General features: G+C 36.5%; 1 protein-coding gene across 13 annotated transcripts in view; it reads left to right on the forward strand.

Moving 5' to 3' along the window:
• LOC109045614 (voltage-dependent T-type calcium channel subunit alpha-1G-like) overlaps positions 1–18,198 on the forward strand; it is a 199,965-nt gene that overhangs the window by 166,272 nt on the left and 15,495 nt on the right. For all 13 annotated transcript variants that reach the window (XM_042735604.1, XM_042735603.1, XM_042735605.1 and 10 more), the window contains 7 exons: positions 7,865–8,016; positions 9,475–9,584; positions 11,288–11,421; positions 13,143–13,213; positions 15,205–15,283; positions 16,826–16,947; positions 17,082–17,498. In XM_042735604.1, the coding sequence (XP_042591538.1) occupies positions 7,865–8,016; positions 9,475–9,584; positions 11,288–11,421; positions 13,143–13,213; positions 15,205–15,283; positions 16,826–16,947; positions 17,082–17,498 (1,085 nt within the window). The remainder of the gene's footprint in view (positions 1–7,864; positions 8,017–9,474; positions 9,585–11,287; positions 11,422–13,142; positions 13,214–15,204; positions 15,284–16,825; positions 16,948–17,081; positions 17,499–18,198) is intronic.

Genomic DNA, 18,198 nt, shown 5'->3' on the forward strand with positions numbered 1-18,198 from the left:
CTCGACTGTTGCTGGGGGAGCGATGAGACGGCGAGTGACAGAGGGAGAAAATGAAATTACTAAGTGTCGTGTAACCTCCACTCTTGGCAGCAGAAGGCAGCACGGTCGCTTATGTAACCTGGCAGCTCCAAACACCATTTCCTTTCTTCCTACTGCAAGTGAAAATGACTCAAAGTCTTCTTTATGTAACTTGGGCAAGCAACAGCCCCCCAAATTGAACAGATGGCATAAAGTTTTCAGCTGAAAGAGTTACCTCTGCTTCAATGTATGTCAAGATGTGATCCTTTACCTCTAGATAGTTAGTGTATAAGCTCTCTTGACTTTCTAATAGAGTCGCAGTTGGACATAACACATGCTTTATGCAGTTTGTGATTAGGAAATTTTATAAAGCCCATGTTGCCATCCTAAAAAGTTATGTATATAAATAAAAACTGCTCATTAACTGAAATATTCTGCTACCTCATGTAAGGGTACAAGAAACATCCAACTTAGAGTTTGATTCTGATTTAAAATGCACAAACAGTGTCCTACATTTCAGCAGACTCATGCCTTTTGGCAGGAAGTGCACCTAATCTCTTTATGGGTCTTCATGGTTCATTCAGTAGGGAGTAGGTTTATTAACTGAATAGATGGAGAATGGAGTTAAAATTCTCTTCTGTGAGAGAGTTGTTGTAACCTCTTGGTGCTGCATGATCTTTTTGTAACCTCTCAGAGTTGTGTACTGATACGGCTGGCTTGTTTGGGAGTGGAGGTTTGACAAATACCAAGCAAGAGAGGGATGTAATGCTGTCTGGGTGGTTAAGCAAGCCATGTGAGCTATAGAAAGAAAATAACAGGGTAAGAGGTAAGTATATTCTGCTGAAGTAGCACCACTTGAGCAGTACAAGTGATCAGTGTTTGAAAAATGTAGATATCGATGGGGTGATTATAGGATATTTATGTGATTGGTCTTGTAGATTATGTTAGGTTTAGCAGAATCAGTAGAATTGCAGACACATTTACCATTGTTCTGCAAATTTTTGTGAGTGAAAACCCCATTTTCATAGGAATCCATGCTATTTTTTTAATGCTTGGTGATTGATTTACTGTTGATATGAAGATTGATTGTGATGAGTTATGAATAGTGGTAAACAGCTTATCAGACAGGAGAGTAGATTAACTTCGGTGGACTTAAACTTGCAAAATTGTGTGTATTGACATCTTTGTGTGGTTGCAATATAATACGATCTGATGTTCATTCATGTTTATTTTGTGGTTAAATAAACTTAAGAAATGCTTGAGTAAATATAAAAAGACGATCGATTCACATGCCGCTTGAACTGAGGTGCTACAGTGATCTGTCACGACATATTAAAGAGCCACAAATGGTACTTATTGATTGAATTTCTTAAAAAAAAATTACAAAATTTGAAAGCTGAGACCTTGTTTCATATCGGAAGTAACCTGCTCTGTCTTGTCTGTCAGCGCGTTGTTGGTTTCCTCTTTGCTCCGCAATGTATTTTTTTACTATGTGAGAACATGATGTGTAGTGTGAGAGCAGTATTGTTTGTCGGACATAGCAACAGTAACTAAGGAGGGCAGGTTTTTGCGAATGGTCAATTGGACGAAAGATTTCCCCCCACAGATTTCGCAGCGGGTTCAAGTTGGTACACAAATTCACTGCTTTGACCAACAGAAAGCTGCTTGGTTTAAAAGTGTCTTCTGTGTGAGGTGTGCTTCATACATGACTATTTTGCCCGAAATGTTGCAAAATTTTTGCTAATGTGAGTGTACCTTAAAGGGATAGTTCACCCAAAACTGAAAATTCTCTGTCATTAATTACTCACCCTCATGTCGTTCCAAACCCGTAATACCTCATCTTACATGTTCATCTTTGAAACACAAATTAAGATATTTTTGATGAACTGTATACTGCCTTTAGTTATTTTTTCACATACAGTACAAAGACCCTTTATATGGTATGATAAAAAATATTGTTAAAAAAAGTCATGTTAAATAAAATATTGTTTCTAGTATATTTACATATTAATTTTTTATACTTTTTTATACATGTAAATATGCTTAATTCAAATTATTTGTAAAGCAGTTTTCATAATAAATATATTTCCAGTATCGCTTTTTATGGAAATACAGTGTTAAACATATATTATACAGTGTTAAACATATATTAACAGCTTTATTTTTAATCCAGTTCCTTTACATTTCAATTCTGTACACTTAAATGAATCAGACTTTGCAGTACTACATACTGTACAAGAGATAAACATTATAGATTGAGTATTGTGCTGGGCTGTTAAGTAGTGTGTGCAATACAATGTGACATAAAAACAGTGTTTGTCACAAAACGTTGCATGTTAGTGGAAAAGCTACACTGCTTTGTGTCACTTGTTAGTTTCTTCCCAATGGCAACATCATAAACATTCATCCTAAGTATAGACAGTAACTCTCTAAAACTTGCTCTAAAGCAAAAGCTGAGAGTGATAAAAGTAAGATTTTATTTTTCTTTTAATGTCGTTACTCTCTCTCTCTCTCTCTGGACTAACAGTGTTTGCATTTGAAGGTTCTACGATGAGAAAGGATTGGATTATTTTTCCTTTTGCTGTTATAAACGAGGGTTAACTTACTGTTGCGTATCAAACATATGACCTCGGATGTGACACATTCATTTTTTTAGAATTGTCAGATATGTCAGGCACTCTAACTAACCCATCATGTTGAGTAATATAGAAAGATATCACTCTTGCGGCTCTCTGCACATTATCACCGTTGCCCATCCACCAGCCTCTGCCATTCAGCCTCCATCTCAAACGGCCCATCTTGCTCAAGTCAGACTCAGAAAGAAAGTGTGGTTTGTCTGCCAGCATGATATATTATGTGTGTCTGTGTGTTTCTCACCCTAATCTATCCTACAGTATATGTTTGCCAGTGTTCGTGTATGTGTGTTTTCTTTATCATGGCCTCCCATTATTGAAGATTTATTTCCCTTATAATAATTGTTGTGTGCCTTCAATTTCTCCTCTTCCTTGATATTTTTCACTCTTTTGCCTGTTTTAAGCAGGTGTTTAGTCTGACATTTCCTTTTGTTTTTGATTCGGTGTGTGCTGGCATATTGTGCCAAATAAAAAGTGAACAAGTCAGGGTCTCTGCCAAACAAATTTTTGCATTGGGGTGCATCAGCAGTATGTCCAGCAGACATCGACTCATTACTTTAGAAGCAACTCATTGACCATGCACTTCAGGGAGGTAAAACCAGCCTCAATTAAAAACCTTTCAGCGTAAAACAAGTGAAGTTGCAATTTGCTGCCTTCCCTTTCATATGGCTGTTTTTATCATCTCCGCTTTTTCCCCTTTCTATTTTTGTCTGACATTTTGCCGTGCAGGCTTTAGAATTTTTCTCTGGCTCTTCTTTTAAATAACAGTCTAGTCCTCCCACTGCCCACAATTCCCCAGTGCTCATGACTTTCACCCCACATGACCCATGAAGTCTGAATAATGGACAGATCTTTCCCGAACACATTGCTCAGTGGTGTAGTTGCAAGTATCGCTTTATAAGGCTACGTTAGCCTGCAGAACATCATTAATGACCACCTTCAGGCCCTCAAAATCATGAACCATTTTGCTATATTTTATGGTTTTTGTAGTACAAATTGTGTAGATAATGAATCAGAGTTTGTCTGTATTTCCCAACTGACTTAGCTTCTAAGGTACTAGCTGCTATATGGTTCATTTCTTGGATCGACACCTTCCACATCTTTTCTCTTCTCTTATGCACTGTTAAAATGTTTCCCGAAAGGACTTTGGACCTCCTAAAAGATGGTTAGTTTTGTTTCATGTGGGGTTTCATGTTTATCTTATATTTACATTTAATTTTTTTGACGGATCTATTCATAGTATACTTTTTGTTTTTTGAATTTTATGGGGTCCAGAGTTCCTAATTTTAAAGTTTCTTTTAAGAGCTTTTTTCCTCCAAGTGCACGTGAGCTGCAGCAAAGCCAGAATCAAGTCGAAAGCATCAAGACCAGCATGAAGTCTCAGTGGGACGAAAAAGCCAAGAAATTTGTTGTTGTACCCTTCTTTTTGGGGCTGATGGGTATTGCATTGAGTTTTACAGTTAGCGTGTCCAAGACTGGTGGGCGACCGGTGTTTTGTGGCTATATTCAAATGTGGTATCATTCAGCCCAAAACCTTCAATTGCTTCACCCAATAATCTGGCCGTTGTTCTCAAATGTATTCATAGATGGAATTGGAAGGGGCTAAAATTGCCATCTAAGCAAAGAATGTCTCATTAAATCATAGTCATGGTATCATTAGCTTGTGCCACAAAAATAGAGACAGAGATGGAGAGGTCCAAGACCCACATTCTCCACCGCTATTTCATTCTTCTTGCGTTGGTTAAAAATAGTTTTGATCCATTTTCCCTCACTTTAAATTCTGTTTAAGCTGATTTGGCTGATGTGGACGTTAACTGGACTCATTGCAATGGCATGACATCAGAGAGGCACCGCTGCCAATAGGAAACAAAAGTTCAATCCATTTTCCATAAATAGGATGCCAAAACCTTCAGTTTCTCCCAACTTTTTATTTTTTTTTAGTTGGGCACAAAAGGCCATCTGATATAAAGCTCTTTCATTAAACTCAGTGCAGTACTCATTAGATATAAACATCCGGTTTTGGAGACCGCTTTCCCTCTGTCACTGATTTATTAGTATTATTATTGTGCTTAGCATGATTGGAATCAGCAATGTGAGCCAATCAAAATTGAGTTTTGTCCCACCAGCGTTACAAGCTTTTTTGAATGAAAGTGCATAAAGGGAGAGCGTTTCACTATAGAGGGTAGGAGGGAAGCAGATGAGTGGGGATGTCCTATGGGAGCTGCCCTGTCTACTGTAAAACCAGGCTGTGAACATACACCTGTTCCCATCCCAACTGTCCCCCGTAACTGAGTACCTCTAAAACTGGGGCAGTCAGCACAGCAACTTTCGGTCCCAGTGAACGGTTTTGGTTGCTGCCCCCTAGATACTCTTGTCTGCAGCCCAAATAAATTAATTTATAACACATGGGTTAAAGAGGAGAACAGTGACCTCATCTCAGATTTTGTTAGATCTTAGGAGTCATAAAAAATAACAATAACTAAGGTAAATAAATAAATAGCAACCAAAATGGCAAAGTTTAGCCAAGTCTGGACGTTTAGGATTCATAAATTGTACATTATGAAGCAAAGGTAATGTTGAGTCAGCACATTTAAAACGCCAGGAGCATGGCTTCTATTAGCAGTATTAAATCCAGATGGGCTAGAAGATTCCTTTGGTAATTAACCCCAGAACCTGTTTCGCTGGCAACTCATCCTGAGAACTCACACTAGAGTGACCCCATATACATCATATACATATTTAAGAAATATTACATGTAGAAAATGTATCATACAAACATGATATTGCTTTATACATTAAATAAACAAGAAGTGAATATCAGGTAACTTGCATTCAAGACCATATTTCCAGATACTTTTTGTATTTTCTTTTTTTTCTTCTTTTTTTTTTCTAACTAAAATAGTTCCAAACAAAGTCAAAGCAGAACCACTGTGTGTCTCCAAGTAAAACTAATGGCATTTTGTCCAGTGTTTTCAAACAAATCGGTCAAGTCAGTGATTCAGTGACTCACTCATACAAACATCTGGTGAATTTGAAATGGCATATTAGCGTACTACTCCAACTATTTTTGTCATATTTTTATTTGGAAGTACTAGTGTATTATTCTAGTAATTAGCTTTAACATAGTTGTTTCATACTTAAATGAATCAGCACTTTTGAGTAGAATGAATGAATCAAAGTCTCACTCGTAAAGATGTTCATTTGCTGTAATCTGCAGAAAGACTCTCTCCCAGTGCTGTTATTTTTAACTAAAACTATTTAAAAAATATTCTTTGTTATTTGAAGGTAAGCTAAAATATATGAATATTAAATGAGAAACATAAATTAAAATGTCAAATACTGCTTTGGCATCTATCTGAAATACACAAGTTTATTTTCAAGTCCTTAAATTACTAAAACTAAAATGAATATAAATATTAAAATAATAAAATTTACAGAAGCACATAAAATAGTTTTAAATGAAACCTGAAAATTCAAAAATAAAGTTTATTCACAACTCTAATAAATACTATTGTTGTATATAAATAAAATTAAAATAACACTGGTGACCTAGTCCTCATCACCAATACAAAGACAACAAGTCTGTGTAGAACACGCAAACATAGACAATGGCTTACGTATAGAATCTCTACATGTAAACTGAGAAGAACATCCAAAACATTACTCACATCACTTTTAACGAGCAAATTAATTGGACAAGTTCTAGATGCGTCATACTCAAATTCACTATCCAGTGGGGAGCAACCATGTGATTAAACAAATACTGCTGATGTGGCACCATTATATATAAAAAAGAAAAGGTTGAATGCAGCACCTGTTCCTTTGGTCCAGTGGCTGGTGCCAGAAAAAGCCTGCCTAATGGGCTGACAGGACCACAGGGAACACAGCTCCCGCTCACAGACCTGCCTGTGTGTTGAGATGATAAGCCCTCCGGCCCCCTGCTGCTCTGCCACCCCTCCTGTCCTCTCCATCCTCAGTGAACAACAAAGAGAAATCACAAAGAATAGAAATGGATCAGCAAAACTAGCATATGCACAAGTCCGTCCAAACGGAATGGAGTTTCTTTTATGTCTCAGGGAATCTCATTAGAAAATCCATGACAGTAGGATCATTTGTTTTGTTGAGGTGTCTGTGAGTGAGCAGATCTCAGGCATCCTGGACCCTCATTCTGTGCTCCTCTGCCTTTGATCTGATATTTGGGACAGACCACAGAAACATAATCACGGTTAAAAGAAAAGTTCACACGAAAATGAAAATTGTCACTTACTCAGCCTCATTTAGCTCAAAACCCCTATGACTTTTTTCTGTGCTATTTAAAGGGACATTTTGAAGGCTGTTTTGCTTTCAAGCTTGTCAAAAGCACCATTACCAAAGTATCATAAAAGTGGCCCATACAACTTTAGCACTATATTACAAGTCATACAATAGCTTTGTGTGAGAAACAGGATGCAAGTATGTTGTTACTCACTGAAAGGTTTAGATTTGTATGTAAGTCATTCTTTTGAATCATTATTTTGGGTCAAATCAATGAATGATCTGGATAATAAAACTAATTTAAATGAGTCTTTCACAAGATCCAGTTTCAAGTTCAACTCACTGACTTGATGATACAGTCGCAGTGAATAACACTGGCTTATTGTTAATCGGGCTGAATTTATTACTATTCCCTGAAAAGTTAAGATTTAATGAAGACTATGAATGATCCAGTTCATAAAACAAATAATTGTTTTGCAAATTTAACTGATCAGGTTCTCAGGTGTAACTAACTGACTTGATTCAGTTGCAGTGATTAATACGGATTCGCTTTATTCCTCACACAAAGCTATCATAAGGCTTCAAAAACTTTAAATGTGACACAAGTCATATGGACCATTTTAAGACACGTTTATGATGCATTTGCGCCATTGTTAGAAACTGAAAAATTTGTAATTCATGAAAAAAAAGTTGCCAGCACAGCCTTTCGAATCTCTTCTTTTGTGTTCCACAGAAGAAATAATGTCAAACAGGTTTGAAACAACATGAGGATGTGTAAGTCAATTTTCATTTCTGGATGAAATTGTACACAAATAGTATGATCTACTGTACCTCTTTTCTTCTCTTTCCCACTGCTTCTTTCCCTCCTCTTTTCTCAGTGTGGGCATGTGTGTGTACAAAACAATGTTTGTTTCAGTTCTGTTATTTCATGATTCCTCCCTGTTCCCATGGTTCTTCAGAAGCCCAGAGTAAACCCTATTACTCCGATTACTCACCTACACGGCTTCTCATCCACAAGATATGCACCAGCCACTATCTGGACCTGTTCATCACAATTGTCATCGGGCTCAATGTTATCACCATGTCCATGGAGCACTATCATCAACCTAAGGTACTTTTTGCCAGTAGTGAGAGTGCATACGCTTGTCGATATTCCATTAAGGAAATGAACTCACTGGTTATGTAACTGGAAGCAATGTTACTTTAAGTTCAACTCACTGCTATCTCATTTTACGGCTCTGCATAATATTTGCTGATTAGGCAGCTGATGTTTATGTACTCTTTTTGCTGTACCGCATTTTGATTATATCATAGCAGTAAGTATATAATCTTTATCTTTATATTATTATACTTATTTGCACTTTCATTGTGCTGCTCCAGGACAATTTGTACCATTGCCTGTGTCTAAAGAAGCCTTATGAGGGTAATGCCTCACCAAAATAAACCACACTTTAGTGTATGCGCTGAAATGTATGCATATTCCCTCATCTGTCTTTTCCTTCTGCATAACACTACAGAGACAATTCATGAATATTCAATTGACGACTAACACAATAACACGAGTTAGCAGATATGCTCTGGGAATTTAGATTGGATTTCTGTAAATCATTTGGGTGGTGTAGTGTGTTCTTCTGTGGTGCTTTTTATTCATTCCTTTATGACAGAGGTCAGTTTTGATGGTAAAAGACCACTATGAATTAAAATGGACAGTTTTGTGTTTTTTTTAAAAGGTAGGAAGTTAGAAAAATAGAAAACCTTTTTGAAATTATTTATTCATTTATTTGTATTTATTTGGTGTATTTTTTATTGTTTTAAAATAATTTATGTATTTATTTTTAGAGAGCACAAAGAAAGTTTTAAAGAAGTTTGTGTTTTTTTATTATTTAATTAATAAAACTAGACATTATTAACATTGAACTTTAAAATGTTTTATAATATAATGTATAATTTTAATGTTTTATATATTTTAATGTTTTATATATATTTTTATATATATATATATATATATATATATATATTTGGTTGGTAGGTATTTCTCCTTAAATCAAAACTGGTGTTTACTATTCCTATTAGACAACTCTGTAGCGATGCTTCCCAGGGTTTTCACCCATCATTAATGGAGGTCTGCGACCTCACCTGTGGCTATAAATAGCAATCTGTTTTAATCAGAGCCCCGATGGCCCGCAGAAACTTGGAGGAAGTGGAGCAAAGGGGATTGTTAGGCTTTGACCGCTTACACACTCATTTCGTGAACAGAATCAATTGATTTTCTGGTGCATCGTCACACTTAGCCTGGCCTTAATTACTGTGTGGTGGACAGGGGAGAGGCTAGACTCCTGGAAATGTGCAATGACTATCAGACCCTGAAGATGCAAGCTAATTATTGGTGTTTCTTTTAGGATTGATAACTCATCATCTTTTCTGCTTATTGATAATGGAATCACTCATTCAGCCATCATTTGGCCTATAGTTTGTGTGTTAATTTATTTTTTTGAAAGAGAGTATACATTCTTGTTTTAAGCTTTGTTGCTTCTGTACTTTCACTATTACATTATCTGTGTTTTTACAGGTTCTGGATGAGGCTCTGAAGATCTGTAACTACATTTTTACAATCATATTTGTCCTAGAGTCTGTCTTCAAGCTTGTTGCCTTTGGATTTCGCCGCTTCTTCAAGGACAGGTAGTAGATTTGACCCTCTCAAAAGTTACATTTGAGGTAGTTGATCCAAACCAACTCAAATTTACAGGTCCAATATCCCTATCAGTGATTTTTTTTGTGTGTGTAAACGCAATAGGGTTTGTTAGTATTCCTGAAGCCACATCCTTTGAAATTATATCACAGCTTTGAGATTCCTTGGTTTGCCTCAGACTGTCAGAAGCACACCAAGGGCTGAATGCACTGGCGTCTGTGGTGAAAAGCCAGAACCAAATTTATATCACCTGTGGTTTTGGTAAAAGAAACCCCTTTTGAGTATCCAAATTCAGACTGGCTGGGGCTTAAACAATGAGAAAGCATCCTAAATTGCATTTATTCCTCTTAAATTAGTAACAAAGAAGTGATAAATGCTTTATTCTACCATTTTAATATACATAGCATATGTGTAGGACACACATATTTTCTATATAGAGTCTGAATGATCCATTACACTTTTAATTAGTTTTGAATAATCAGTCAATATGGGGATTAGGCCCTTTACTGAAGTTGATAGGCTATTAGAAGTTCTCATGTAATCAGCCTTTTCTTTCAGTTGCATAATAAAGAGCATATCATGTCAATGTATTCACGGATCCATAATCCATGTGTAGAGAAATGTAAAGCAGCTATTTGCATACTAATGAGAACTTTGACACAACATAATTAATATGATTTTATAACAAATTTCTCACAATAGGCCCTCCCATGAGTTGAAACTACTGTTAGACATTTCAGAACATGCTGTTCAGGAGGTGAAGGTTTAAGAGTTTTATTGATTTACAACATTGGAAATGGCTTTCTATTACTTTGATCAGCTCTTTCATGCAACACACTCCCAAGTCCGCAGGGATGGAGGATGGAAGTATGCTTTGATCACTGAGCCCCTTTAGTGAGCAAAACCTGTGGGGAAAATGTAGAAACGCTTTGTGTTAATCATTTGACTTAAATTTCCCCACATATCTAATGAAACACCTCTCGTGGCTGCAGGCCCCAGAAAATTGAGGTGTCCTAAAACAGGCTCGCCCATGACAGTGTTATATTTGACCCTCTGAGGGAGTTATTTAAAGTTAGCCGCAAAGTTTGAAGCCATATTTAGACAATGAACATGCTGAGAAGTCTGCTGGAAAAGAGAAGTAACATCCAGGGTCAAATAAGAGTTGTTTGCACACAATGAAATTTTTACCGCTTTTCATTTTTGAAATTGTGTTGTACACTTTGCCTGGTGTATTTTTAAGGATATGCCATCTTCAAATCCTTTGAAGTCGTAAGATTGAGGAAATCATACTGTGATATTGAAGTGATTTTGAAAATTAGCACATTGGGCAATTTTATATTTCATTCTCTCTTTTCAAAAAAGAAACGTGAAATTTCCCTCTTTAGTGTCAAAGAAAGCTGGTACAACAAATAAAGGATGCACTTAACAGTGGAAAATTATAGATATATGTAATTTTGCTTCATAAACCAGCTAAATGTGTAAGATTTTCTGGCAATCTGACAATTATCCATCAACAGTATACAAAATGTATACTAAATAAATTGTAACATCAATGTAAAATGTGTTCATGTGAGCACATCTTCAAAATACGATCATTCTGATATGACTTGAAGGCAGCATTACTCTCTTTTATTTAATAATAATTAGTATTTAATTGCTATTTAAAACTAATGTAATGAGTGTCTTTACGCAGGTGGAACCAGTTGGATCTTGCCATTGTTCTGTTGTCTATTATGGGCATAACACTGGAAGAAATCGAGGTCAACGCTTCCCTTCCCATCAACCCCACCATCATTCGCATCATGAGGGTGCTGCGGATCGCTCGTGGTTTGTATTCCCTGCCCTCTTATCTTCCATACCACCATGGTCCATTTTTCTTCCCTGCAAAAGTTTAGACTCCTCAGCACTCTGCCTGTTAGCGTCAGTAGATCAGACCCGGTTGTGTATGTCACCCTCTGGATCTCTGTTGTTTCACAGACTGCTCAACAGAAGCCATAGTCTGTGTAGAAAGAGTCCAGATGGCTGTAATGAGAAATTCAGTTCACACAGCCACTCTACTTATTTCTTACACACACACTCACAAGCTTATATGCTCACAACACACACAGTGTGGGAAGCTGGGGTGCTTGTCTACTTGGAACGATTCTTCTTCCTCTAATGAAAGAGCTGCTGGGTGAGTCTTTATTGATTATTCCCTCAACAGAGATGGCCAAGCAAACACACCTGCTCAGATGTCTTGTGTTCTCATCAGGTTGTGTGCGTGTGTGTGTGTGTGTGTGTGTGTGTGTGTGTGTGTGTGTGCGTGCGCGTGCGCGCGTGTGTGTGTGTGCATGTGTGTGTGTATGCATAAACAGCCTATTTCTTCCTGGACCCATTCAGACATTCCCATAATGAAAGTCACAGGCATCATCCACTTATGGCCATGATTGCAATTAAGCAAACCTCCACAGCAGCGTCTCTTCCATGGCTGAACGGCCTTGTCATCAACATCATTAAAGCTCCGTGTGTGTAGTGCATGACCCCAATAATAACATGCTCTGTGATCTGACCACTGTGAAAATTACATGAGAATTAGTTTCCACTGGCCACATTTAAAGAAACAGTGCATCCACAGTGTGCGTATTTTTTGCTGTCTTTTCTATTAAAAGGTTGAGTCACAGTTTGAGGTTTTAGTGTTTTATTTTTTTCTCAAAGGCCACTGTGTCAATATTAATAAGTGTAATTTAGTTGTACTCCTATTTGTAATACATTAAATGAACTGGGGTCAGCATTTTTTTTTTTTTACTTTAAGCAAATTAAATTGATAAAAAAATAAAAGTAATGATATGTATAATGTTACACAAGATTTCTATTTCAAATAATTCCACAACTGTTTTTATCACAGATAATAAGAAATATTCTTAAGCACCAAATCAGCATATTAAAATGATTTCTGAAGGATCATGTGACATTGAAGACTGGAGTAATGACTGCTGAAAATTCAGCTTTGGCATCACAGGAATAATTTACATTTTAAAATGTATTAAAAAAAAATTTAATATTAAAATATTTGGTTTTAAATTGTAATATTTCACATATTTTTCTGTCATCTGTCAAGTAGTGTTAATTATTTAAAACATCAATAGTTAAATAAAACCATTTTAGCAGACTTTTAAAATGAATATTCATTTTTCATAATGCACATAATAATGTTGTGATGCTTACTAATTCACCTGTAGCATTTAAATAGCAGCTGTTGTTTTTTTGTTTTTTTTAAGAATTTTATTTTTAATTTATAAAAAAGTGGTATGATTTTAATATTGACCATCTTTTGGCCATTACATGAAAACAATTGTTAGCTTATCAATATCAACTTAAACTTTGCCTCATTCCCTTTCAAATAGATTTTGTTTTTGTTGTTTTAATTTTCACAACTACACGTGTACAGTAAGTGCACTGGTAAACAATAAGTGTATTTGTATTGTAGTGAAATTGTATTCCTTTTATATTTGTATGTTTGAAATGGTCTTTTAATGTATATACAGTAAGCGGTCTCTCTCTTCTTTCAGTGCTCAAGCTGCTCAAGATGGCCGTGGGGATGCGAGCTCTGCTAGACACTGTGATCCAGGCCCTGCCTCAGGTACTGCACCAACTTTTGTCTGTCTCCTTCATAAAGTTCTGCTCTACACTCATCCACTGTATCCTGAGTGGTGAGAGAGTGTATCCCGGGCCCCGTTTGCCATTCTTCTGGGGCCCCTCTGCACTCCACAGGCCTCATTTACATAGTCAATCTGCCATGAAGAGGCCACAGCAGTTCAGATTGGCTCTGATGGGATGCTTGGAGAATAGCAGAAATGACAGAAGCCAGAGAAGAAAATCTCCAGCATGCGCATTCTTTGATAGCATCAGGCTCCACTGCCACCTGCAGGGTTTTTGATTTGGAAACATGCCGCACCACAGGACACACTATTAATTCCAGTCTCTCCTTTAGCTCTCCTCAGATATGCACTTAGATAATCAGACATGTAATTCTACTTTAACTAAACTGTCACTAATTGGATTAGATCATGTTTAGCCATCACCTGATCGCAGCATCACCTCCTAATGTCCTTTCACTCTGGCGCTGTGACTTTCACACAGTTTGTTCTTTTGTATTAAAGTTGCTTTTTGTGGTTCTGGGCTATTGATCTACACTTCCGCAATTTGTGAGAGGTGATCCATAACAGTGTTCTGAGATATCCTGCCAGATTGTGTCAGCTTGATCCCCGTGTCTTGAATCACTGTGAATCCAGCCAGTGAAGAGTGCACTTAAGAGAGATTAGGGTGGGAAAATAGCCAGACTTACAAAAAGAAATGTCAGCGCAATCGGATTTGTCAGCACATCAAATCTGATTCTTTTTTTTTCCTTTCCGTTTTCCTCAAAATCATGCATGATCCATTCGTCTGTGATTACTCTGCATGATTGTTTTGCATGATTCTTGCATGAATCCAGCCGGATGTAGGTGGGTTCTTCCTGTTATGCAGTAGCACATGAATATTACTGTGTTTCTAGATATCAGGGTATACTAGAAGGTTCAGGCACTAAATAAATAAATAAATGCATTAATATTGATATTATTATTATTATTATATTTTACACAATGGCAATAATTTAACAGGATGAACAAAGATCTAAAAGTGAGAGTTTTGAGAGTCTATTGAGAGTTACTGTAGCTTACATGGGGGGGGTCAACTTGAAATTAATTTGATATTAATTTGATATACTTTAATTTGTTCATTTTAGCGATCTTAATTTTTTTTTATAATATCATACTGCTTTCTATAATTTTATGTAACATGATTTAATCTTTTGTAGGTCAGACAAACCAACTTATACCAAAAAAACATCACTGAATTATGTTAAATGATATAAAACAATATTCCCAAGACACGTTTTGCTTGGGGGAAATAAAATGAAGAAAAAATGACATTAATAAAATTAATATAATTATTAATTATTAAAATAAATTCAATGAACTAAAAACATTCTCTTAATAAATAATAATAAAAAAACATCTTATAAATTATGTGGCAAACATGGCAACATTCATTCAAATCAATGTAGTGAAATTATTTAAACTTCACACCTATGTTTAATATATTGTGATGACCCATTTTTGAAGATGAATTATTATAATTTATCCAATATATTATGACATGATCGTGACATGAAAATGTCCTGCATAACAATATTGACCCAGGGCTGAATAGATGTCAGGTTTTCTAATTAGTATATGACTATTTTATTTTTGGGCTTCTGACACTTCTTACTGATTGAAAGAAAAAGGGAATGGGATCAAAAACAAGATGCCAGATTTGTCCTCTATGAACATGTCTGGAGCACGTGCCTAACTATTGCTACAGTAAGCCACAGCTTCGGCATAGTTTGAGTTTTAAGTTTACAAGTCTGGCAAGCTTTAATCAGGTGGAACACAGATGTCATCTTCTCACTTCATGACTCTTTCTTATTGGCACCTCACAGGTGGTATTTCTAGGTCTGCCCTGTCAGTTTCCTTTGTGCTCCATGACAAACTCTCCTGGCTTTCTTTCCCTTCACTTTCTCTCTCTCTCTCTCTCTCTCTCTCTCTACAGGTGGGGAATCTGGGTCTCCTCTTCATGTTGCTCTTCTTCATCTTCGCTGCTCTGGGAGTAGAGCTGTTTGGTGACCTGAGTAAGCATAACAAACACACATAAATAAGGACCATTTTTCCTCATGGTCTAATTCCCTCAGACACAAATATTCCTTCTTGCGCAAGCTCACACACACATATGCACTCCTCAGGATCTTCCCATCTAAGTTTTATTTACACTGAAATGTAAATTAGTTACATTCCCTAGGGAGTACGTGAAACTACTGCTTGGAGTCCAAACACAAAAAAATGGAAATATGCTATATTGAAAATATTAAGTTAACTTTAAATAAACCCAGAGTTAGGAAGCCAAAATAACTTTTGAGTGCCCCAAATAGTATTTTTACCAATTTGTTTTTTCAATATAAGTATCACAACAAAATTATTATACTAATTTTTATTTTTAGTATTTTTTTTTTTTTATTTTAGTATCACAACAAAATTATATGTTACGGGCTCCATCACTCTATTCATCAAGGGGTGCTAAAAAAAAAACGAAATTTCTTATTTTTACCAATTTGTTTTTTCAATATAAGTATCACAACAAAATTATTATACTACTTTCTATTTTTAATAATTATTTTAATAGTTTTAAATTGTTTGATTTATTACTGTTTATTAGTTTATTTGTTTTAAATTACTGTAAGATCACTTTCACATATTTTAGAAAGTTTTCCATCCTTGTCTGTAAGGGCAAACCACAAATATGGTACCTGCAGGAGATTTTCTCTAAAATACGTGGCAGGACATTTGGCACCGGTTTACTGAATACAGCCTGCCGTGATTCATTGCAGCTCAGCACAGTACCAGGGTTGATGTAATTTCCATTTCCAATCAGCTGACTCAAGATAAACATAGAGACTTCATAATTCATATCCAGCTTTACAATGCTGTCCAAGTTCAATATATGGAGTCTGCTGGCTGAACTGAGATTGACTGTCTGCAAGGCAAACTTTTTTCTGTTTCTTCCCAAATAAGGATGAGTCAGGACTGGTCAAATTAGCAGTCCACCAACTATATCGATCATTGAGATTATTTTAGATAGATTTATATGTTGTGAGACCGCATAAAATGTGTAGTATTTCTTTTTTCCAACATATTTGGACATTTAAATGCTATTTCATCAATAAATATATGGTAATACAATTAATATAATTTGACACTTTGAATGTACATTTTGTACATATTTCTTCTTGAGTTTCTAAAATTTGAATCAGGTCTCAGTTGCAGTTGCAGTTTGTACATACCGTACATTGAAGTGCATGGTACCATCATGCCAAGATCAAAAGAACTGCCTAAGCTTTCTTTATAGTCGATAAAGGTTATATAAAAGTATTCAAATTTTATTTGCCCCCCAAAAAAACAATGGTTGTTTTAAGAACCGATCACTGAAAGGTTCTTTGGGAACCTGAAATTGTGTTGCTGTGATCCCAATTTTGGAATCTTTATATCTGAAAGTGTGTGTTAAAAATGAACCAACTTTTCATTAAGTGGATAATTAAATTAAATCTGCATTTTTTCACAGCACTGAAAATATGTAGATTTGCACATTCTCAGACCATGACATTTTGTTTCTGTCCCAGTATGTGATGAGCTGCACCCCTGTGAAGGTCTTGGCCGTTATGCCACGTTCAAGAATTTTGGCATGGCTTTCCTCCTGCTGTTCCGTGTATCCACCGGGGACAACTGGAATGGCATTATGAAGGTGGGACAGTGAAATTCATGGTGAATTTCAATGATGCACACGGTTTTATTTTAAATGCGTTAGGCTTGTTCTGACTATGGTTGTTAGCAACCTATTCACCTCTCATTTTTACTCTCTGTGCATCCACGTTGCAGGACACACTCAGAGACTGCTCCCAAGACACGGGCATCTGCTACAACACGGTGGTGTCCCCCATTTACTTTGTGTCTTTTGTACTGACGGCCCAGTTTGTGCTGGTCAATGTGGTGATTGCTGTGCTCATGAAGCACCTGGAGGAAAGCAACAAAGAGGCTAAGGAGGAGGCTGAGCTAGAAGCTGAGATGGAGCTGGAGTTGGAGGCTGTGGGTGGAGATGGAGGAATATCCCGAGGACACATGCCACCTCTGGGACATGGTGACGTAGGTGGACCAGGAGGGTCGCCTTGGATCTCAAGAGATTCTCGAGACATGTCAGGACCTCTTTACCCCACAGACAGCCCACCTGCAGACATACGCAGGGACTCTGAAGATCACATAAAGACGGATCCTGATCCTCCTCATCCGCCACTAGAGGTGAGTGGGTGTGAGGTCAGTGGTGTGTACCTTAAATATTGTCATTTCCAGGCTCAACACATGAGCCAGACTATATGCTTACTGGTTTAAGCTGCTTATGACCACATCAGGCCAGCTAGAAACCAGACACTATCTTAAGCAGATTTCAGCAGGGGTGCCCAGCTTGCTTTCATTTTGCTGAAACTTTTGAATAGAATACTGCAGAAATTAAGCATTTTTGTAGGCCAAAACTTGGGAACTAAGTTAACATTTTTGCCTGAAATAAGGTCTGTGGGTTCACACAAGATTAAGATATTGCCATGTTATATTCTATGACATAAAATACATCAGTAATACCCCCTTGTTAACTTGGAAGGGGCAGCTGCTAACAAGCGGCTAAATGTGGAACAAACGTCATCACATTGAACAAGTAAACTCATCGGGTTTTCACAGCTTTGTTTATAATCACACTTTTGCAAACTATTCTTACATAAACTTTCAGATTTTTATTATTATTATTATTAAATAAAGACTGAATAAGTTTTCAGAAGATTAGTGATGGTGTGACCATGGTGTAGTTTTTTTGTTTTGTTTGTTTGTTTTTTACTTCTGGCGATTGTATGTAGGTTTCAAAATTCATAAAAAATTATGTTATTTGTGAAGGTTATCATGATGAACAAAACATGCAGGAATCATAAACCTTTTTTGGTCACAGAGCTTA

This window comes from Cyprinus carpio, chromosome B12, assembly GCF_018340385.1.
Source record: "Cyprinus carpio isolate SPL01 chromosome B12, ASM1834038v1, whole genome shotgun sequence".
Classification (NCBI taxonomy): domain Eukaryota; kingdom Metazoa; phylum Chordata; class Actinopteri; order Cypriniformes; family Cyprinidae; genus Cyprinus; species Cyprinus carpio.